The sequence below is a fragment of the Chiroxiphia lanceolata genome, chromosome 2 (assembly GCF_009829145.1).
Source record: "Chiroxiphia lanceolata isolate bChiLan1 chromosome 2, bChiLan1.pri, whole genome shotgun sequence".
NCBI lineage: Eukaryota > Metazoa > Chordata > Aves > Passeriformes > Pipridae > Chiroxiphia > Chiroxiphia lanceolata.
In genome coordinates, this window is record NC_045638.1 from 91,663,066 (window position 1) to 91,685,531 (window position 22,466).

The 22,466-nt window shown below is 49.4% G+C and overlaps 2 protein-coding genes and 1 non-coding gene across 5 annotated transcripts; all 3 read right to left on the reverse strand.

Moving 5' to 3' along the window:
* Positions 1 to 5,246: 5,246 nt before the first annotated feature.
* Positions 5,247 to 21,094, reverse strand: PTPN6 (protein tyrosine phosphatase non-receptor type 6). Of its 2 annotated transcripts, XM_032678626.1 has the most exons (16): positions 21,019 to 21,094; positions 19,818 to 19,919; positions 14,760 to 14,882; positions 14,273 to 14,467; positions 11,120 to 11,342; positions 9,925 to 10,041; positions 9,650 to 9,763; positions 9,153 to 9,249; positions 8,664 to 8,743; positions 8,422 to 8,571; positions 8,170 to 8,301; positions 7,736 to 7,890; positions 7,369 to 7,436; positions 6,869 to 7,020; positions 6,123 to 6,220; positions 5,247 to 6,001 (listed from the first exon to the last, which is right to left on the reverse strand). In XM_032678626.1, exons 1-16 carry the CDS (start codon positions 21,072 to 21,074, stop codon positions 5,893 to 5,895), a joined length of 1,971 nt encoding a protein of 656 aa, XP_032534517.1. In that variant the 5' UTR covers positions 21,075 to 21,094; the 3' UTR covers positions 5,247 to 5,892. The 2 variants fall into 2 exon arrangements, with proteins under 2 accessions (XP_032534517.1, XP_032534518.1); XM_032678627.1 differs by lacking the exons at positions 19,818 to 19,919; positions 21,019 to 21,094 and adding an exon at positions 15,140 to 15,486.
* A 79-nt stretch (positions 21,095 to 21,173) lies between these two features.
* C2H12orf57 (chromosome 2 C12orf57 homolog) lies at positions 21,174 to 22,353 on the reverse strand. 2 transcript variants are annotated; one of them, XM_032678630.1, is made up of 3 exons: positions 22,259 to 22,353; positions 21,573 to 21,749; positions 21,174 to 21,491 (listed from the first exon to the last, which is right to left on the reverse strand). In XM_032678630.1, the coding sequence occupies exons 2-3, from the start codon at positions 21,694 to 21,696 to the stop codon at positions 21,343 to 21,345; spliced, it is 273 nt and encodes a 90-aa protein (XP_032534521.1). In that variant the 5' UTR covers positions 21,697 to 21,749; positions 22,259 to 22,353; the 3' UTR covers positions 21,174 to 21,342. The 2 variants fall into 2 exon arrangements, with proteins under 2 accessions (XP_032534521.1, XP_032534520.1); XM_032678629.1 differs by lacking the exon at positions 22,259 to 22,353 and adding an exon at positions 21,893 to 22,129.
* On the reverse strand, positions 22,061 to 22,121 carry LOC116783529. The gene has a single exon (XR_004355727.1). It is a non-coding gene; the product is annotated as a U7 small nuclear RNA (small nuclear RNA).
* Positions 22,354 to 22,466: the final 113 nt, after the last annotated feature.

Sequence of the window (22,466 nt, forward strand, 5' to 3'; positions counted from 1 at the left end):
GCAAAGGGGGAGGTGGAATGGAGATTTTATTTGGTTGAAAACAGAATGAGGATTTTGAAGGGAAAGGAGCAAGAGAAATAGGCTCCTGTTCACTGGTTGATCACAGGGTGGGAAGACAATGAGGAGGTGTGGATGCTCATACAACTGCGTGGGTGACCAGGGCTGGTTTCTTAGCCAACTGTAAGTGCTAGAGATGAGTGTAGGTTTACCTGCTTTTCCAGGTCACAGAAGCATATATATGTATACACTGTGTGTGTAGATATATATATATATCTGTATATGTGTATATGTATGCATACTGCTTTCCTGGCCAAAAATATAAGACAAATCTTCCTCCACTGACTTAACTCTCTTTTTGCTTGGGTTTCAACAGCAAGATCTTGTCTGCTTTTAGGGCTAGCTTCCTCCCTGTGTCACTGGGCTGCCCTATACTAAGATTTAGGACTTGGAGGTATCACGTTCATAGAATCATACAATATCCTGAGTTGGGAGGGACCCACAAACATGATCAAGTCCAACTCTTCACTGCACACAGGGCAACCTAAAAGTTGTAAGAGCATTGTCTAAACACATCTTGAACAGAGACCAGTCTTGGGGTCATGACTGCTTCCTGGGGGAGGTTGACCACCCTGTAAGTGAAGTCCTTTTTCCTAATACCCAATCTGAACTTCCCCCGATGCAGCTTCAAGGCTTTCCATCACGTCCTGTTGCTGGACACCAAGGAGAAGAGTTCAGCACCTCCATCTCTGCTCCTGGTGATGAACAATGAGGTCAGCCCCTCGTCTCCTCTAAGCTGAATTAGCCTTGTATCCTTAGCTGCTCCTTGTAAATCACGCTGCCTTTTGCAGTCTTTGTCGCCCTCCTTTGGACATATTGTAATGTTTTTTATATCCTTTTATCCTGGAGCTTGGAACTGCACACAGTATTCATGGTGAGGCTGGACCAATGCTGAGTACAGTGGGACTGTTGCTTCCTTTGGCTGGTTAACTATGCTGTGCCTAATGCACGCCGGGATAACATTGGCCCTTTTGCCTGGCAGGGCACCCTGCTGGCTCACAGAGCCTGCCATCATTCAAAATGCCCAGATCCCTTTCTACAGAGCTGCACTCCAGTCTCTTGTCCCCCAGTCTGTATTTATATCTGGGGTTACACTGTTTTGGGTGCAGAACTTAGCATTTGTTCTTGTTAAATTTCACATGGCTGATGATTGCTGAGCATGCTCGTCTATCAAGATCTCTCTATCAGGCCTCTGTCCCCTTGAGGGAATCAACAGCTTCTCCTAATTCAGTGTTATCAGCAAGCTTAGTGCACGGCTGACTCCTGTGTCCAGGTCATTGAGAGAAGCTTTGAAGAGAACAGGCCCTAAAACCCTGGGGAGCACTGCTAGTGACTGACCACCAGCTAGATGTTACCCCTTTTACTACAACCTTTTGAGCCTGACTCCTCAGCCAGCTGTTCCCCCACTGTATTATGTGCACGTCTAGCTGCATGCTGAGCACTGCTCAGGATACAGTGAGAGACAGAATCAAAAGCTTTGCTAAAATAAAAAAAACCACCCTCATTTGCCATCCCTTTGACTACTAGGTGGTAACCTTGTTGTGAAAGATTATTGTTAGTAAGTCATAACTTTCCCTTCAAGAACTCATGCAGACTTTGATCAACAACCACTGTCTTTTGAGTCTGTTTCAATAACTCCCAGAATAACTTCCGCAGTTTTACCAGGCACCAGAGCGGGACTGATAGGCCTGTAATTAACAAGGTCTTCTTTCTTGCTGTTCTTGAAAACTGGGACAACATTTGCCAGCTTCCAGTTGACTGGGACCTCTCCAGATTCCCCAGGCTTTTGATAAATAATGGAAGTCTTGCAGTAACATCAGCCAACTCTTCAGTGTCCTAGGATGAATCCCTTTGAGCCCCATAGACTTTTTGTGTTCAGTTGCAGTAGCAATTCCCATTCAAGTTAAAAGCCATGAGCTTATGACTCCCCAAGCTGTGGCCGTCCAGCCCAGGGCTCCAGGCATCCCAGGGCCCATCATGGGTGTCGAAAGCAGCACTAATGTCTCCATCTCCATCACTACTTGGGGATGAGGTGACCTACCTCATCAGGTAATTGACCAATGTTTCCTTTAGTCTTACTTCTGCTGTTAACATATTTTAAAAAGCCTCGTCTTACCCACCAGCTTCAACTTCAGCTGAGCTTGGGCCATACAGATTCGCTCTCAATAGTGGCAAGTAGTGTGTCCGTCATCCTCCCATTGTAGCCTGTCCTTGTTTCCAAAGTCCACACATTTTCTGCTAAGTTGTAGAAGGAGATAGATCCCTGCTCAGCAGAGCCAGCCTTCTCCCTCAGCTGCTTGACTTCTGATACATTGACCTGGGATTAGCTCAGCTAGTCAGACCATGGTGCCAGTAGTGCCAAGGCTGTAGGTTTGATCCTCTTACAGGCCATTCACTGAAGAGTTGGACTTGATGATCCTTGTGGGTCCTTTCCAACTCAGAATATTCTGTGAACATTATTATTGCATGCTCCCATGCTCTTGAAAGAAAGCCCTTAGAAGGTAAGCAGCTTTTATGTACCCCACTGTCCTCAAAAGCAGACTCTTAGGGGACCTTACTGACTACTTCCTTGAATAGCCTAAAGTCTGCTCTCCCCAAGTCCAGGGGAGTAGCTTTACTGACAGTTTTTCTTGTATCACCAAAGATTTTAAACTCAAATATTTCATGGTCACAATGGTCAAGACAGCCACCCATGAGACCATCTCTTTTTACAAACAGCTCCAAGTTGAGCTCTCCAGTGAAGAAGAGAGGCCTTTAGGGACCTCTTTCTCTGGTAAGGCAGAGCATGAGATGTCTAAATGAACAGATGTAATCTATGGATTCTTGATTTTAAACTTACCAGCAGTCACAGCCATAACTAATACCCACATTTTTTTGAACCAGCTTTCAAAATGCATTTTCAAGTAGCCACCCTAAAGTAATCTGTGTCTAACAGTGCCTGTGTAAAGTAGACTGCTCATTTCAGTGCTGCGTTTCTTGATGTACAATCATGAAAGTTCTTTTTCAGACTGATATCTCTGTAGACAGACACAATAAGTTCAGGGATTTGAACACAAATGAGGTTCTCAGGAATCTGAGCTTGCTCCACAAGATGTCTCCATTTTCAAGCTTCAGGTAGAGTTTAAGCTAATCCTTGGTATGCCTTGCTTTAGGCTGTAGCAGCTTTTTAATAACAAAGAGAATTGAATCCTGCCCATTGTAACTACCCAGGAATCTGAAGCAAAGATAGGTGTTTCCTTAGACTAGGACTTTAGTCCCTTCCCCATGACTTAGTCAAGGGGATCTGGCATCACTGAGAGGTGAATCACAGTACGCCTCCTTCCACATATCTTTACTTTTGCCCATTGCTTTCCCCACTGTCCCTTTCCTGTCTCTTCCTCTGGTGGCAGCAGAATTGCAAAGCTAGCTGGTAAATGCACACCTCTATTGGCTCACAGGGTAAGGGAAGCCAAAGTCCAGTACATGGGAAGAGGGTCTGCTTACAAAGTGTCTTTTAGCTTCCAAATGCTTCCAAGCAAGTTTCTTGCCATATCAAATGATGGCAAGCAGTGTCTTTCCTCCCATATTGTGCCTCGGGTGTGTGTCTTTAGCCCAGGCAGCTTTCTCAGCCACATGCTCCAGCACCAGCTGCTGAACTCAAAAATGCTCTGGCACTGTTTCTGCCTTTGCTTGCTTGAGGCTTGCAGCTGAGGAGGGGCAGAATGTCTCCTAGCATGTGCAGGACAGCATTCCCTGGGGCTGCGATCTGTCCCTTGTAAGTTTGCCTGTTGCCTAGGCATAGGATGAAGTTGCTTTTTCTACCAGGATGAGTTCTTTCATCTTGGAAGTATGTTATTGCTGAACCTGTGCTGTGCAGTATTGGCTTGGGGGATGCTATTCCTTGTGTTAGCATGCTTGAAATCACTGCAGCATCCACAAAGTTTGTTCCCTCCCTTGTACACTGTCCAACCTTGCCTTGGCTCTGTTGGCACCAGATCAAAGCAGGAGACTTTGCCTAAGTTGCCTAAATCACCCTACTGCCACTGCCTTGCTGAGGGATCCCTGCCTCCTTCCTGCCAAGTGCAGAGTGTGGGTATGTCCTCAGGCAGGTGACAGGGTTACAAGGATGCAGTGCCTGCTTCCAGCTGGTTTGTACAGGCTGGCAGCTGCTTCACCTTGCCAGCTCCCAGGCAGTCACCTTGCACACACAGTGGCAATTGCCACTGTATTACAAACAGTGTGGAACAGAGTTAAGGTTTGTCCCATTCCTTCTCTTTTCTACTCTTTCCCCAGTTTGGATTTGTGCTCTAAACTGAGAGGAGAGAACCTGGTCCTAAAATCCCCACTCCAAAACACAGGACAATCACAGCTGGACTTTCAAAGTAAAATGTTCCATATGGTCCTGTGTCAGACAGCTGATAGTGACTGATGGTGCAGTTTTCCTCCCACACAGGGCCGACACATAGCTCAGACTAGACAAAATTCTCAGGCCCACGTTTCCAAGTGTTCTTGGTATGGATCATAGGTCCCTTTGTGACCTAGCTTAGACTTTTCCCTGAGTGGGACAGAGTTCTTCCTGCCATCAGCTCTAGACAGGTCCAGGACACCTGAGCCATCTTTTTCGTTGAGTAGCAAATGCCCACAGCCTAAGCAGTACCCACATCCCTAAATTAAGGAGTCCCCAGCATGTTCTCTGCCACCTAAGCCAGCTGCCACAGAAAGGTTCTCTGCACTCCTGCTGTGTCTTTATCCAGACTCTCTCAGCATTCTCCCAAATAGTTCCATGCTGAGTCCCATTCTAATACCACCAAGGATAGGCTCCAGCACTAAGGAATGCCTTCTGGCATTCACAGAATTATATGAATCAGAGTGGGAAGGGGCCTCTGGAAGCCTTTGGTCCAGGCTGCTGCTGCAAGTAGCACCTTAACCAGCACTAGGTCAGAGCAGCTGTGGCTTTGTCCGTTCAAGAATTGAAAACCCACAAGCAAAATTTAGGTGCAAAAGCCACATCACAGTTCGTCAGTCCCTGACAGCCACCAACACTAAAGCCTCACAGCAAGGAGCCTCCATAATTGGTCATAGCTTCTGTCCAGGAGCCTGAAGGCTGCAGGAAGTCATGAAAACTAAGCTAGAGTTCTTGTAAGTCTTTGCAGGGCTGCAGGTGAAATTAGGAGTACAACCATAGCCAAAAAGAAATTATAGGAAAAACCTTTTGGTACTCGGTAGTCAAACAAATACAAGTTTATTTACAAACAAAGAAGAAAATGTGGCCATCATATCGAATTCTGGTATATTTACAGCATCCAGTTGAAGGATCAGAGTAGGAGGATCATAGGGCAGAGGGTTGGTATTAAGGAAAGAGGAAGTTTCCTTTGAATTGCAGAGGAGCTGAGCTGAAACAGGCCAAAACCTCCATACTTGGAAAGCTGAGGCTTCAGAGAACACTAACAGGCTAAACTAACTCACAGCAGTAGTCAGAGAGGCAGCTCCTGTGATGCCCTTCCTCAGCTCTTACTCAAGAAGCCTTCTTCCTCAAAAAGCTGACACAGCAGAGGTGAGTTTGGGCCCCAGTGCTCAGGGAACATAGGAAAGAAAGGGCCTGATTTTTTTTCCTGCTAATGAATGACAAGGGGGCAGTAAGAGACTTTGCTCGTCTGCACAGGCAAGGGACCGTAAAGTCAGTCAGCTGAGCTGAGCTGGAAAGCAGTCTGGTTCCAGGCACTGAAAGCTGGCAGGGAAGATAATGGGAAGGCCTAGTTCCAGTCCAAGAGCAAGGAATGTGAAACAGGCCAGTCAGGATGTGAACTCCAGTCCAGTCCAGGTTCAAAACTGCCATGGGGCTACCTGCAATCATCATTATTTTTTCTTTAGTGAGCCTTTCAGCTTCTTCTCTGAGGAGCGCTGTTTCCGCACCTTCTCCTCCTTTTTCCCCAAGTTCTCATAAACCGTTGACTCCTCTTTTTGCCTGTAAGACCCAGAGAAAAACAATGGAAAAAGTGAGGAAGAGGAAAAAGCCAGCCAAGCCAGCAGGCAGACTATCGCCAGAGGCAGGCATAGCTGGGTCTCTGGTTTAGGGGGGCTCTTACTTGGAGGGTTTTCGTAAAACCTTGGCATGTGCATTCCTCGCTGCAGGGGGGTAGGAGATGTTCCCATACTCACACTCGTTTGGCTTGCCTTTCCGAGACTGCAGGAGAGAAAAAACAGGCTGAGAGGAGTGTGGTTTGGGAGATGCACGAGGCACCATGGAAGAGTTCTTGCTGTTAAACCACACTTTGTGCCAGCACCTCAGTGGAGGTTGGTGGATTGCTGAAGTTCCCAGGCTCAGTGCATTCTGTCTGCTGCTGTCAGAGGGGAGCAGCAGGAACGCAAACACAGCCAGGAGGGAACAGTGGAGCAACAAATCTCAGGAGGCACTGGAATTTGCCTGAGAGTGCCAAATGTCAGCTAAAGAATATTAAACAGCAGCAGCTACTGGACGCTGCCAGAGGCTACAAGGAGAGATAAAGATACCACTTATCAGCCAGAAGGAAAAAATCCTGCAACTGCAGAATTGAAATGTGAAAGACGAAGAAAGGAGAGGGCAAAGCCTTTGCTTGTCCTAGATTGAGTTTGTAACAAAACAGTACTTGGTGGAGATGGTACTTGAGCTGCTAATGTTGTCCCCTGAACTTAAAAGTCTCAAAAGAGGGGAATAAGGACTCGGATCTTCGTGCACCATTGTAGTCTGTGTAGGTCCCAGTGTTAGCTTAAAGCCTGTGAAACAGAGCACTTGGGCTCAAAGACAACACCATGCAAGCCTAGGCTCACAGGGCAGTAGAGTCCCCTTTTTCACCTGGATAATCTCCAGCTTTTTCTTCGTTGCCTCTATGAACTGGCAGATGGCCATGTAGATGAACTTGTACTGGGCCTCTGTCTGCACCATCCCAGATCGCTGAGCCCTCACCATCTGGATGGTCTTCTGGATGTCAATGTCACAGTCCAGGCCTAGCAAGGAGAACCAGAAAAGCTTATGGACATGTTCACTGCCCCCTCTCCCAATTCTCTACCAAAAGCAGTTACAGGGGAGGTCAGTCAAGAAGTTTCTATCTCCTTCCATATTCTTTACTCCTATATGGACCTCCTATCTCTCCCTCCTGCTCAGCATCTTTCAAGTCTGTCTCTGGAGGAAGAGCCAAAGCTCAGGGAAGGCTACAGCCACAGTAAGTGGCAATGGTACAGAGATCCAACACACAACCTCCCACTTATACCTGAATAGTTTTCATCCCTTTGCAGCTGGACTTAAGGGCATAGCCCTACTGGGTAGGCCAGTTCACTTTGATGGGGTCCTCTTACCCTTGGTGGAGATTGTTTCCACTATCATATCAATGACGATGATAGTCCCAGTGCGGCCAATCCCAGCACTGCAAGGAGAGGACAAGCAGAGGTCAGAGCAAAACAGCTCCTGAAAGAAAATGCAGCTGCTTCTGGGGAAGGATGCAGCTCTTGTAGCAGCTGTCCAGCAATGACATAAGAGAGTCACAGATTCAATAAGCAGAGAGTTTGGTTTGGGGGCATCGAAGAGGAAAAAGCAAATATCAGGACTGGCATAGGCTTCAGTCACAAGCCCTGGGGTACAGGCTGGAAGCACCAGGACAGACTTTCTATGTCTCACCCTAGATAAGGAATGGAGGATGCTTCAAACTCCAGCCTCTGTACCAACCTGCAATGCACCAGAATAGGCCCTGCACCTGGGATGCTCTCTTGCTTCTGGTTTATCTGGTCGAGAAAGCTGAGGACTCCTCCTGGCTCACTGGGCACACCATGGTCAGGCCAGCTCAGGTACTGGTAGTGCCAGATCTCACGCACAGCCTTACCCTGATAATAACAAAGCACCTCATTGATGAAACTGCAACCCAGCCCTGTCCCTGGCCTCTGTCCCATGGAGATGCAGGTCTGAAGCCAAAGGGAATCTGTCTCCTGCGCACTTCTTGGTGATTCCACCAGTGTGATTCCAGCCCAAATCAAGTGGGAACAGCAGTCCCAAGAATGATACAACAGCAGCATCACCACAGCACCCGACAGTTCCCAGCTTTAGAAATAGAGTGGCTCCTAGACTCATAGGCTCAATGACAGCCCTTGATCATTCACACTCACATTATCCTTTGGACACAGACAGAGCTGCCGGAGTTTGTACTCCAACGCATCGTGCTCCGCAGCATTCTCCACAAGGTAGGGACCATACTCCTTTGTGCTGCCCAGCTCTGGCCAGTAAGGCACACATTTGTTCTGTGTGGGCAGAGAGGGCAGGGTGAGGATGGGCAGAAGGCAGGAAAGAGGGGAAAAAGCAGAGCAGTGGTTGAAGGGGAAAAGAGGGCATCTCCAAGACACCTACAGACTGCTACTTACCCGCCCTTTTTCTACCTCCCGTGTCGTCATCACGATGATGCGCGTGTTCTCCTGCCACACCATTTGCCAGAAGTCATTGACTGTGGCTTCCAGGCAGCCCTGGCTAGCGATGTAGGTCTTGGTGCACTCATCTGGGCTGATCATGGTGTTCTGATTGTGGACAGGGAAAGGTCAAGAGGGCTGCAGGAGCAGGCAGGCCTTCTCCCACTCTTGGGCATACAGTCATCTTTCATGAGCCTCACCTTGACATAGTTGGCATTGATATAGTCCGATCCAGGTATATTTGGGTCCCTTCCTTGGAGGATGACTCTGGAGTGATCAACTGGGGTGCAGTAAAAGAATAAACAGTCCAATGAGATACTCTGTGCAGCCACAAGAAGCTCTTTCACTGCCCCATGCCACCTCATTTCACTGCCCACGCCTCCCAGTGCATGCAGCATGCCCTCTATCTTCACCTGTCCCTCTCTAAAGTCAGACTAACTTCACTCCATCTTCCCATCTCTCTGCCCCTATCATGAACCATCAGAAGTTAATGAGTCTAAGGCAACCTTCTCTGCTTCCCTCAAGGACATGAAAAGGCTGTGACCTCTCTCATCATCTCTGAAATTCTCATAACCTGTTCTGGAGGATAGAGCAGGCTGAGGCTGGGTCAGTGATGCCTTGGACAGCTCTTCATTGCCTGTCTGTACGTATTTGGTGGGGTTTTTTTATAGTGGAGAAGCAAGACTCACAGGGCAAGATATTCTTGTATCGGTTCTTGCTCTTGTTTTCAGGTCTCTGACCCTCATGACGGTCAAACAGGTGCTTGGCTTCCTGTTTTTGCAAACTCTGAGAGCAGAAGAAAAATAGTCATGGCAAGATCACAATATATGACAGGGGAGGTGGGCACTTGGAAGAGATGTGGTGGTTCTGAGGACACATGGCCATGTTTGTGGGGGAGTAGAGAAGTGAAAAGCAAACCTAGACTTGAAAAGTCCAAAATCTGTGCCCTTGCTGTCTTGGTGACTCATTCTCCCAATCCTGAAAAAGCACATTTCTACCTCACTGGGTTCACTTAAAGATGGCATTCACTCCCCAGGAGAACAGGTTCCAAACAGACACTTCTTTCAGAGATAAATTGACAAGACATATGAGAAGTCTGTGTATAGGAAGAAATTGAGGATGGAGAATGAGGTGGTGTACAGGGAATTCACAAAAAGACAAATAATGTCCCCCAGCAGTTTCTTACATCAAATTCCTCCCAGAATCCAGCCTTGGACGTCTCCTCAGATAGACTCTTCTTGTTCAGTTCCTGCACTCTATTCTCAATGTCAGCAGCATTCACCCTTGTAGCATAGTAGGGCTGGGGATGGGAAAACACAGTGGGTTGGCATGAGAGAGAGAGAGATGGTGCTGGAGAGCAGTCTCCTCTGTGTGCTGTGGAGAAAAGAAGGAAAGGAACACAGAGACAAACAGCAAGTCAGTTCCTCTAAAGGATCCCTAAAACCAGAAAACTAGGTTTACCTGCTTCAGGTACACAAAGGTGCCAGACATCTCTTCAATTCCAATCTTCTTGAAGTGCTCAACCAGATCTGCCAAGCTGTCAAACATTTCAGCACCTCCAACTGTGTAGCGTCCATTCTAAATCAAGGAAGAATGTGTAATGTCTCGCTCATAACATTCATAGAATCATGGAATGGTTTGGGTTGGAAAGCATCTTAAAAGTCATCTATCTCCCATCCCCTGTCATGGGCAGGGACACCTTCCACTAGACCAGGTTACTCAAACCCCCATCCAGCCTGGCCTTCAACACTTCCAGGAATGGGGCATCCCCAGTTTCTCTGGGCAACCTGTTCCAGTGTCTCATCACCCTCACAGTAAAGAATTTCTTCCTAATATCTAATCTAAACCCTCTCTCAGTTTGAAGCCATTCCCCCTTGCCCTATCACTCCATGCCCTTATAAAAAGTCCCTCTCCGGCTTACTCACAATTCCCCTTTATGTAATGGAAGGGCTGCTGTAAGGTCTCCCCAGAGCCTTCTCTTCTCCAGGCTGAACAGCCCCAACTCTCTTAACCTGTCCTACAGACAAAGCTGATAATGCTCAGGGAAAAGGCAATGCTGGAGTGCAAAGCCATGGGCACCACCCTGCACCATCTAGAAAAGCACTTCCTCTGGCAGGCAAATCAAATGCAAGTTTGCCCTGAGAACACAGAATTCACAGCATGACAAACTGACTGTACTCTCGTAGGATGGAAGCCCAGAGAAGGTATATTGCACTCAAATCTCATTTAAGGTCAGTTGCTTTTTGTCCTTGAAATCTCCTCATCCCACGTGAAAGAAATATGAGAACTTGTGACAGCCAGGTTGGTAACATTCATCAGACTAAGTATGGAGGCCCTGCAGATACCCCTTCTTCCTGCTCCAAACACTTTTAACTGTTTGGATGAACTCATAATTAGGTTATGAATCCTCCTCTCTCTTTTCCCACAGACTCCCTGTACCAGAGGTCCCAATCACACTGAGCCCTACCTCCTCCTGTGTCTGAGCACCCAGCCCATGCTCACCCAGGCTGGGGCGAGGACACAAGGACACAAGGGAATAGCACTTTGATCCAAATTAAGAAACACTGCTGGTGGTAATCAAGCTGACAGGGCACACACTTTTGAGGACATGATCAGGAGAGGTCTCTTCCCCTCCTCGTGCTCTCCGACTGCTCACCTCACACATGATCTTGATGTGCGTGACTTTGAGCCGGGCCCCAGAGGCACTGGTTGCCCCAGCTGGTGGAGCCTCAGACCCAGGTTTAGGCTGGTCAGTGAGGACAGACAAGACAAAATCCCCAGGTTTGCTGAGGCTCTCCCGCACCAAGAACGTCCAAGGGGTGGCTTTGGCCTGGAGAAGTGACTCAGCTGCAGGACCTGACAGATGCCCATGGTACCACCTAGTTAAAACAAGAGGAGAGAGGTGGAGATGCAGTAAGTGGATGGCCTTGAGCTGATGAATGAAGGAGAGCAACACTGGGAAAGGGTGAGAGAGGAAGAAAGGAAGAGGGAAAGGAAGGAATGAGAGAAAGAATAAAAATCAGGGGAGGAGCAGGATCTTGGGGAAAGCAGATGAGACAGAAAGTAGAGAGCTGGCAAGAAGAGGACAGGGCAAGGGATGAGGTGAAGGCAGAAGGGACCCAGGGAGCAGAATGTTGGAACAAGAGGACACAGTGGGATTTCAGCACCTCACAGCACTACTGGGATTCTAGCATTACTGCTGCAAGGTGCTTTGGATACTCAAACATCAGGGAAAGAAAAATAATGCCCCACTGAGTCAGAAAATCTCCCATCAGATTTAACAGCACCCAGATGGTTGTGTTGAGATCAGATCCATCAAAAACCCATTCCAGTGACTTCTCTTTCTGAAACTCGGTCACCTCCTCAATCAAAAAATAATTCCCATTCTCTGGGCACATCACACTGCAGCAATCAGCCTAGCCACAGGACTGAGCCCCTTTTCTGCTCCTGCTATTTACACTGTTGATCTGTGTGCACATTCCTGTCCTCAGCAGCTCCTTCTCTCCTCCCAGCACAAGGTGAGCAGCATCCCCATCTGACCAAGGTGCCCTCTGCCTTGCTGCAGGACTGGACCCAGGGCACAGAGGGACACAGAGTGGTGCAAATGGCACAGCTGCTGCCAAGCTCCTGCCCACTTACAAAGGTCTCTGGGAGGGTATGTGCCTGTCCAGTGGGATCTCATTGAACTGAGCAGTGCAGGTGAAAGTGATGGTCGTCAGAAGCAGGCTGGGACATGGGACAACCTCTCTTCCTACTGCTGGGCTCTTGGCCCTGCAGAAACTCCAGATGCGATCCAGATTGTCTCTGTACAGGTTCTCTAGTTCCTCATGTCTGTCCCAAGCTCCACAGTCTCTTTGGACCACATCAGAAGTCCTGGGGGGCATTGCTGAGCTGCCAGGCAGAGATGTGGAAGGCCACATTCACTGCAGCACTGTCCTGCTTCTACAATACCCACTTGAAAAGTGGAGCTAGAGATCCAAATTACAGAAAGTTGAGAGCTCCGAGGTGCTCTGGGCACTGGGAAGTGTTCTGAATCATCCCACTCCTCCTGGTACACAATTTCCAGTGGAGCCTTTGCTGAGTTTGAACACATCACAGCCCAAGTGCCAGCACAGTCCTGGCACTCCTGCCATGGCCCCTTCACTCCTTCCCAGCTTGGTTTCAGGGAGGGGACTTGGGCCCTTCTCCTTCAGCAGGGATGAACCCAGTTGAAACAGTCCCCTCCAGTCCTGGAACATCCCCATCCCCAGCTGCAGCCCTGTGCTGGGCTCTGTGTTCAAGGGGCTTTCCAGCGTGGCTGCTGTGCCAGCTAAAGGCCACAGCTCTGTTTTGGCCACCTCCCCTGGGGAACAGCATTTCAAAAGCAGGTAGCTGTTGCATCAGGCTGACTTGCAGTGTCCCTGCTGATTCCTCTCACTGCAGGTACCTCGACAAGCACCAGCCACACTCCCTGTGTCACTGTGTCCACTGCCGCCAACGCCAAGCCAGTGTGTCAGGGCTGTGGGAGCGGGTTTGCTGCCCACGGAGCAGCTAGCAGGGAAGGCCTGGAGTAGTACTGGTGGACTTCACTCTGTAAGGAAGCTGTTCCCAGGAACCAAGATGGAGTTCAAGAGGTCATACCCCAGTAACATAAGCAGTCAGGGCATTCATTCACCCCTGGATCTGGTCAGAGATCTGGTCATATTACTCTACACAACATCTAAGAACCATTCAAACAGCAAGAGGTGGCATACAGCAGCCTTGGCAAGTAGTTGCTGTTGATCTTTGCCCTATGCACTGCAAGAAGTAGCTGGTGACCTGCAGTCATTAATTCCTGAACCTCCTTCCAAAGAATTGCTCAGCTACCATGTGCTCAGATGCCACCCGGGGATCAGCTGATCTCTCCTGCTCATTAGAGAGGTCTCCAGGCCTCCCCTACACAGGTAGGATGGAGTTAATGGGTCCCATTACCAGCTCCCTTCCCCCAGCATAGCCCAGCTCTTCAAAGCCACGTGATGGAAAATCACTTGGGGAGAGAGTGAGAAGAGCTTTCGTAAGAGCCTGGGGGGGGGTTGTGTGTTAAGTTTCCAACCGCAGAGAGGAAGGGAGGAAACTGCAGGGCCACAATGCAATGGTCTTGACTGGAGAGGACAGCCAGCAGCAGACCTGGCCCCTCTGCAGCCTGACCCCAGAGCAAGCTGGTTAGTACCCTAATGCTTCGCCCAGGGCATCTCTGCTCCCTGCCTCCACGTGTCTGAGGAGGACCTGCCTGAGGAGGACTTGTCCACCCCTGAGCAGGGCATGACAGCTCCCCGAGCTGCACCAAAGAGCCTAAAAGCAAAATGCAAGGGCAAAACCACCTGATTTGATTTAGGAACTTAGTGTCAGAGACACATGCAAAGTGAGGACAGGAAGGAGACTAAGCAGGCTGGGAATAGCAAGGGAACATAGCCCTGCTCTCAGCTATGTGAGTCACCCAGGCCCAGAGTAACCAAGGAGGTTTGGGGTAAGACTGAGGGCTTCCACATAACATATGACTCTATGGATTGCTGCAGACCCACACCTGAGACCACAACCTTTGCTTTTAGGAACAGTGTATAAATAGCAAAGGCAACCGGAAACCAGAAGTAAAAATAGAGCCCTATTAGGTCTGCTGTGATGGGTCAAGGTATGGCCAGCTATTCCCAGGGATGCTGCCCCCACAGATGCAGAGGTGGCAGGTGACGCTTTTTGCAGGACTTGCCCTAGGGATGCAGGCAGGGCAGAAAGAAGGCCATGAAACACAGAGGAGGTCTCACCACAGACACACACTGCTTTGCTGTCCCCATACCTCTCTGTCGTGGGGTCAGAACAGTTGAGTGGGTATCGCAAGTCGATGATGGTTCCATCTTTGTCCTGCAGTGAGCCCTGTTGCTGTGTGTAGTACTCTACCAGTTCTGACAAGGTAGCAAACTTCTCCCCTCCATACAGGTCATAGAAATCCCCAGTATTCTGGATGCGGATGTGGGTTACCTGGTCACCAACCCTATGGAATAAAGCAGAGAGCAGCCCAATGAGGTGGTTGGAAAAGAGGCAGAAAGTGTTCTGGACTACCTCCTGCCATGGAACCAGAGCAAACCATCCCCATGAAAGAGGACTGGAAAGAGAAGCTCCGGGGGCAACTTGAAGGAAGGTCTAGATGATGCTGGGAAGCTCAGCTTGGAAAGAACTCAAAGGAATACAGACAGGATGAAGATGATGCCACGGGACATGTAAGTATCTCAACAATCTGTGTGTATAACACTGAAAAGACAGAACTTGGGGTCCAAGTTACCTACCGGACTGAAAGAGAAAAATCACCCTGATTCTTCCGACTGGGTCTGGCTAGAAAGCTCCCATGGACACCTCGTCCCTTCAGTAAGGCTTCAGCTTCCAGCCCACTCAGGTCACGATGAAACCACCTAGCAGAGAAGATAAAAGCAAGACCAAGTGAATAAAAATGGCCAGACGCTACTGTGGAGACCTGTAGGGTGAAAAACAGTCCCTGGTCAGCATCCCTAGGTGAGAGTCAGAATCAGCATCCCTTCTTACTTGATACCTCCCCTAGCCTATGGAAGCTTCCCATTAGAGACATGGCTTCCAAGGTGATCCCCATTCTGATTTGTCCTACTTCTCTGGTCCCCCTCCTTACACACACAGACTTTTCAGACCCTCTTACCTCACCATTGTGGAGGGTGAAAGAAGAGGGGGCCAAGTGGCTGCCACCAAAGAAAGTCAAAAAACACAGAGGAAAAATCAGTTTGTACTGGCAAGAAAAGGGAAGTCGGAGGTCTGTGCCGGAGCACCCAACGCCAAGCTGTTCCTGTGCCTCCTGGGAGCTGGCCATGTATCTCTCCTGGAGTCTACTGTCCCTCCATTCAGACCCTCTCCATCCACGATTTTCTGGTTAGGTGTCTTGATCTGTGGCTCTCTGTATAGTGCTCTTGGGCACAAGCAGGTGCAAGCCCATGCGCAGCTGGGCACGCGCGGCTCCAGGAACAGGAAGCGCTCTGAGCCATCAACTCCCCAGCCTCAAGCTGCTTTGCACACACTTCTGCTTCTCCTTTTGTGTTTTTTCTTCCCCACCCCCCCTATTATTTTTGGGCCCCTGTCTTTTTACACACTAGGGCTGATGCTATGCATGCACCTTGGGCCTTGGCCACGCTCAGAAAATTTAGTTCTGCATGTCCTCTATTCCCTTTCTTCCCCAAAAAGCCAGTAAGCGACACAAGCAGTCCCAAATATCCTACATGCTCTGTACAGTCACAAAGGGGAATCTGTGCAAACCCAGAGCCACAGACTTAGAGGTCCAGGCTAGTGCTCGGAGCACAGCGATGCCTCCCTGAAACCAGCCTGACCTGGATGGCACTGACAAAAGCAGCAGTAGCTCAAAAGGGATGGCGTGGGAAGGAGGTGGTGTTAAAGCTGCCCAGAAAGGCAGGCAGAGACCAAGACAAACAGCTACTACCTACAGTGAGCCCACACAGCACCGAGAGAGCTTAGGCGAGAACCTTTAAGATCGCAGCACAGCCAAAGCTGACAACCTGGATAACTAGGTAGAAAGAAGGAAAACTAGCCATTCTAGTTACCTAGCTATTTCCAGATATGGCCCATGGCTGACCTGTCCATAGCACTGGTTTCAAGGTCTGCAGGTCTCACAAAAGACTAGGAGCTAAGCAGTGACCTGAGGGCAATCAAGCTGGCGAAGGAGCCTGACTTTTCCCTGGGGCAATCTTAGCTACCCTGTGTGGGCAGCAGGAACAGTAAGAGCCTTGCTCATTTCAAGTACCAGCAGCTGTAGACTTCCCTGTGTACCCACCAGACTGGGAAATCCTGCAAAAAGCTGAACAGGCTGCTGACTACGACCTAGACGAAAACTTGTGGTCAAGACAGAAACTAACAACAAAGGGAAGTACAGGAGAGATGAGTGGGAAGCTAAACTTCATTGCTAGAAAGGTAACCCAGGCACCTACAACAGCTTCCTTTGAAATGCTTCTAGTTTCACACACATGATGAGCCATGAGCTGCAGGGATCCGGCTGTACTGATTTAAAACCAATATTAAAAAAAAAAAAAAAAAGGAGACTTTAAAGGCACAGAGACCTGTGGCTCAAGGGAACTTCTAAATGAAGTTGTACAAGCTGCTCCTGAGTCAGAGACAGTGTAGCACTGGCACAGGAAAGTATTGTGTAGAGGTAGGAGAGAAATGGGAGGAACTTCTGGGCAGAAGTCTCAAAAGACAATTCCTGATATCAAAAGAATATCAGAGTATGTTGGGTCAATATGAAGCCAAGGCAGACGAAAAATAAAACCTAAGCATCCTCAGACCTTATGAACTGACTGAAGGAGAAAATCTGTCTGAGCAACTGCAAATCAGTTGGACTCGGAAACAAGGAAAGAACAAAGTAGCAAAGAGCCCAGATCGGAGCAGAAAGGGTGAGTTAGCACTAAACCCAATGTAACTCAGTATCCCCCAGCAGGACAAGCCACAGAGTGCAGCGTGGCCCGTCAGTATTTGTGTGGACCAAATCCCGTATCACATAATTTACAGGCTCAGTTTATGCTTCTGGTTGCTTGCAGCTCAGGAAAGGAATGGATGCACACAGCTGCCTTGGTGTCTTTGACCTGAGCCATCTAATTTAAAACTACCAGGGAGGAGCTCCTGCCATTAAGGGAGGGAAATATCACTGTAGAGAAGATTGGTATCTTTGAGTTTGCTCTCCCAAATGGATGCAGCATAGAACAGCTGACTATAATTGAGCCACTAAAATACTTTCTTAATATAACTAACAGGTCAAGAGATTTCAGTAAAGAGAGTTGTTTGGCTTTCAGTACAACACAGGTGTTAGAACCTCATCTTGTAAATCCCTTGCGGAGCCGAGCCACAGCTAGCACAGGAACAAACTTACAGGAGAAAAATGAAATAGCTAAGTAAAAAAGACACCCACATCTGGACTGCTGTAAAAAGAAAAACAAAAGACACTGAGAAACTAGAGAGAATTCAGCATAAGGCCACAAACACACAGGCACAAAGAGCCTGGAGCACAGCAAAGATGGAAGAAGCTGGGTTTATTCATCTTGGAGAAAAGATGCTTAAGGAGGGATTTAGCAGCTGTCTGAGACTATTTAAAAGGGGCGGGGGGGGGGGGTTAGAGATGATGAGTCAGATTCTCCTTTGTGGGACACAGCAAAAGGACAAGAGGCAATAGACATAACTTGCAGCAAGGGAAATTCTGAGTAGGTATCAGGAAAAATTGCACACGTGCTCCCCCCCAAGGGCAGTTCAGCACTTGCCACAAGTGTCCAGAACGGCTGGGGAACCTCCACCCTGGAAGATGTTCAGGACTCACCTGAGCAAGGCCCTGAGCAACCTGATCTAGCTCTGTTGTGATCAGGGGGCTGATCCAGAGGTCAAAACAGTAAAACAGTTGTTAAATAATAGAGGGAAAGGTTATGTATAGAGTTTCTTTTCCCCTAAGCCTCTATTTGCAGCTATTTGTAGAGTCAGCAGTCAAATCCATAACAAATTAACAAATTTAGCATCCTTTGGCAAGGAGTTCTACTGCTCAGCTACAGAAACACCCCCTCCTTTGACCTGCTTATAACCTGCTCCCTCCCTCAATTTTATTAACATTTGGTTGTCGCAAAGAAAGAAAGATCAGTGACTGATTCCTGTTCCCTCCACCCTGCTCCAAGCTGCTCATGGTAACAGACCCGTAACATCCGTATACATCCTCAGCTCTTTGCCAGGCTGAAGACTCCAGTGCTACTAAGGTGATCTTTGTACAGAACTATTCTACACCTCTGATCACCTTTGCTGTCCCTCTCCGAGGTGTCTCCAACTCTGGTTCCTTGTTTTGGAGATAAGGGTGATGGTGGGCAGAGAACTGTGGTGTTCAAGATGGTGCTGAGTCATGGACAGTGGTGACTTTTGATGTTCACCACAACCAGCATTAAGCCAGCAACTGCAGGGTCTTATATATATATATATATGATAAAAGTTTCACTCCACAGAGGTTACAACTAGTTCACAGTCATTTTATATGTAAATTTTGAATTATTTTTCTGCATGAACATTGTTTTACATAGGCCTATATGGAATTTCATCTGCTGTTCTATTGCCCACTTGTTCACCATCATAAGGTCCTTCTGCAATTATTCACAGTCAGCTCCCACTCCATTATCCTGAATAACTTTCTACCATCACCCATTTTTCTCACCTCACCAAGCTGTATTCCCAGGTCACTTGGGAATGTACTGAGCGTATATTTCAGGTTAGGCCTCTGTGATCTGGCCACTGATGACTTCCCTTTGCTGTAAAAATGGGATGTTAATTTCCATCTTCCATTTCCTATTTTCTATTAATTCTTTACCTAAGAAAACCTTAAACTTCTTTTTTGATGCCATGACTTAAACTTTATTTAAAGACTTTGATGAGAAAATCTTGTTAAATTCTTTAAACCCAAGGAAACTGTATTGGCCAGATCTGCCTTATCTACAAGCTTGCTAGGTCCCTCAAAAATATCCAGTTTTACAGGACAGGATTTGCCTTTACAAAAGCAAGTGCTGGCTCTTTCTTTAGTATCACATTCATTGCTTTCTCTGTTATAATGTCTACCCTCTTGCTCAGATGATGACTTTATTGTTCCGTGCTTCCCTTGCACTTGAGGGATCTAATTTGGAGCCCTTTTCAAAAATGAGCATTGCATTCGTTACTTCTAATTCTCAGCCCTGAGATGATTTCAGCAAGGTTTTGCTGTTCTGCACAGAACTACATTCTAGTTCAGTGTAGTTAGTGCAGAGTAAAGGCCATTTGGGCTTAGGGAACAGACAGATGGACCCTCTTCCTGGGCCTGGCTGAAGCCAGATGCTCTCTGTCAGGCTATGGGACCCCAGGACAGTGCTGCACCAACAAGGTTGCTCAAATCCTTACCACAGAGTAATGCTAGAACGAATCCCATTTCCTGACACCCTGCAACTGCAGTCTCCAGAGTAGAGCACCTGTTTGAACTGACCAAGAAGGTTGTATGTCCTTTTGTTCCATAGAGGGCTAGAAAGACTGTAGCAAATCAAGAAATAACCGGGATTTTAAAGGTCAGACAGCTGACCTCTCTCTGTGCCCAACACACTGAGAGATGCTCTAGCTGTGGGGTGGCAGAGGAACTGCAAACCCCTTATCAAACTGAGAAGGAGCAACAGTGACGGCAATAATGATCTAAAACACTGGGAGCTCCAGTTCTCTGGCTATTAGAAGGTGGGGTTTTTTTCCTTCTACGCCTAATTCCTAGTGCCAGTATTTTTATTTTTCTCATCAACAATTCTTGTTTTCTAGCCCTAACTAACATTCATAGCACTCACCCACGGGATGGCATCAGGATGTTGTCTCTCAGATCCCCACTGATGGAGGACTGACAGAAGCTGGTGGAGGAAGTACCACAGCCCTCAACCCAGGGGGTCCTACTAAAAAAAAATAAAGCAAGATTGGAATTATCAGGACAGTATCTTGAGATGGATTTGGGAGAGAAATCAAAGACCTTGGTAGTGGAGGGGTGGACTCGCACCCTCCCAGCAGGGCTATACGCTCATGGCGGTGAGTGCCAGGGCTCTGGAGCAGCAGCTGGCAGTGTTTGCGGGCTGCGGCACCTCCCGCGACTCACCTGATCTGCACAGGCAGAGTCCTGAACTCCGCCTGTTCCTAGGCGGACTGAGAAGAAGGTAGCTCCAGGTTAGGCAAACCTCAGGCCTCAAGTAGAGGGCTTAATTGTCACCATTTGCAAAGTGCTTCCTGGACTGTAGTTAATGAATAATCAGAGGGGTGGGGGAAGGCCAAGGCCAAGCTAGGAGAGGTAGATGGAGACGGAAGGGACCTACTGCTCTTCCTGCCTCCTATCCACTGCTCACGCCCTCCCTGGCTACATTCCTGCCTGGTTTGTAACTGAAAGGCACAGAAGCAGCTCTCTCACACCTGGCTCACAGCTCCCTGCTTTCCCAGGCTGGCTCCTTCACCCCCGGCTCTGCCACCCTCCTCAAAGATCTCAACTCTTCAAAGGGCAATGAGCACATGGGGCAGGAGGCTACAAACAGACATACCTGATGTCCCTCCATTTGAATCGCACTGGAAACACAAAATGTTACTCTGGAGAGAGGCTATTCCACGAGATTGATCCCTCTACAGTCCCAAAAAACGTGAGGTACGATTTTATGTTGTTTATGTTGTTCTAATCCAGGCTGCAGCCAAATGGGGCAAGCCCAGCCCTCCCACGCTCTGCCACTCCCTGCTGCGTCTGTCTGCTGCCTTTTTCACTACAGATAATGTGCTGGATTGCACATTCAGCCAGAAAAAAAGGCAGCCACAGACACTAGAGGCATGAGTAAGTTAGCACTGACTCTGCTGGGGGCAGCAGGCTCAGTGGCATTAACAGCACTTGATGTGCTTAGTGACACATTACCTAGTATGTTTGAAACAACTCATTTGTAAATGCTCCTTCTTAAGGCCTAGCACCTCCTACTACAAAAAAAGTCTCTTTGATAAGGCTTCACAATAAGGCTCTGCACAAACCTTTTTGCAGAAGGTAGTGCATACTGGGTCTTCTGGAACAGCAGCACATGTGTCATGAGGCTGGCACTGCTGTACCTGTACCTGCCCCTGCCCCAGGGAGCAGCACCCGTGCCTGGGGAGCACCGCTGAGCTCATGGTCATTCAGAGAACACGGGCATTTTCAACACACGTTTTATTTACGAGCGGACACACGAGAGGGCACAAAGCATCCCATTCCCTCCAGGTCAGCATCTCCCTTGTTCAAGTGCTCCATTCCCAGGGCTGACAGGACCTGCACCTCGGGAAGGAAGGCACCAGCCGGAGCAGCGGGAATGCTCCGCGGGCTCAGGAAGCGGCAACTCCGCCAGTCCCGGTGCCGTGCGGCGGCAGCGTCATGGGCGGCAGGAACATGGCCTTGAGCTTGCCCGACATGCTGGCGATCTCCGGGTCCTGCGACTCGTAGGACTTGATCAGCCGGGCGAACTTCAGGACCCCTGCAAGGAGAGGGGGTGGGCAGCGGGCCCTCGCTGCCCCGGCGGGCCCAGAGCTCCCCGCCCGGCGGGGGCACAACCCACCTTCACCATCGCTGCTGAAGCCGTAGGCCTTGATCACGTCCTGCTGGATCTGGGTGGCCACAGGCAACAGGAACTGCAGCATCTTGCCCATGTCGTTGCAGGCGTTGTCCCGAGCCTCCTCCATGCGCTGCGCGTTTTCGGGCGCCCCGAACGCCTTGATCACCTCCGCCAGCACCGCTGCAGGACACGGAGACACGGACACTCAGCCATCTATCATCCCCCCCGTACTCACCGCCGCGGGACGCGGGCACTCAGCCGCCCGGGAGGTGGGGAGGTGCTGGGATGGAGATGATGAAATGGAGCAACCCTTGCGCGCTCACCCTTCGCCTGCTCGGCGCTGAGCGCTGCCGGGCCCGCGGGCTGCGCGGACGCCGCCATGGGGCGCGGCGGGGCAGCCGCGGCTCCGGAGCCGCGCCGGCGGACAACGATATCGCCCCCGTCCGCGCCTGCGCCTCGCCGCCCCTCTCTGCCATTGCACCGATGGGTGTGGCGGCTTCCCGCAAGAGCGGGAAACCTGCTGGACAAATTCTAAAAGAGCTGAAATCACTGCCGGAAACGCCTCCCCGGCGGGGCTCCACTCCCGGCCGACCCGCCCTGAGGTGAGGGCGAGAAGCCCTCTTTTCCTAGATTGTTCCCTCCAAGGTTCCCCGGCCCCGCCACCCCCGTCCGCCCCTCCCCGCGCTCACATCGGCGGCCGCCGCCGACAAACGAGCCCGGCCGCGCCGGTCTGGCCGTATGCAAATCGGTATCTTCCCATTGGCGCTGCCGTGCGTAAGCCCCGCCCCTCTAGGCGAAGGGGGCGTGGCTCCTGCCCACCGGCTCCTCCGCGGCTTTCCCCGCTCCCAGCCCTTCCCTGTTTTCACCGAGAAACTTGTGTTAGTGCCCTTCCCCTCA

Coding starts and splice junctions, on each gene's coding strand:
- PTPN6 (XM_032678626.1), bottom strand. CDS start 21,074: ATGACACATGTGCTGCTGTTCCAGAAGACCCAGTATGCACTACCTTCT. Junction 9,250..9,649: donor GATTCTGGGAGGAATTTGAT/GTAAGAAACTGC, acceptor TTCTGCTCTCAG/AGTTTGCAAAAACAGGAAGC. Junction 8,572..8,663: donor TCAATGCCAACTATGTCAAG/GTGAGGCTCATG, acceptor GTCCACAATCAG/AACACCATGATCAGCCCAGA.
- C2H12orf57 (XM_032678629.1), bottom strand. CDS start 21,950: ATGGCGGCGTCCGCGCAGCCCGCGGGCCCGGCAGCGCTCAGCGCCGAG. Junction 21,750..21,892: donor CAGCGCCGAGCAGGCGAAGG/GTGAGCGCGCAA, acceptor CGTGTCCTGCAG/CGGTGCTGGCGGAGGTGATC. Junction 21,492..21,572: donor CTTCAGCAGCGATGGTGAAG/GTGGGTTGTGCC, acceptor CTCTCCTTGCAG/GGGTCCTGAAGTTCGCCCGG.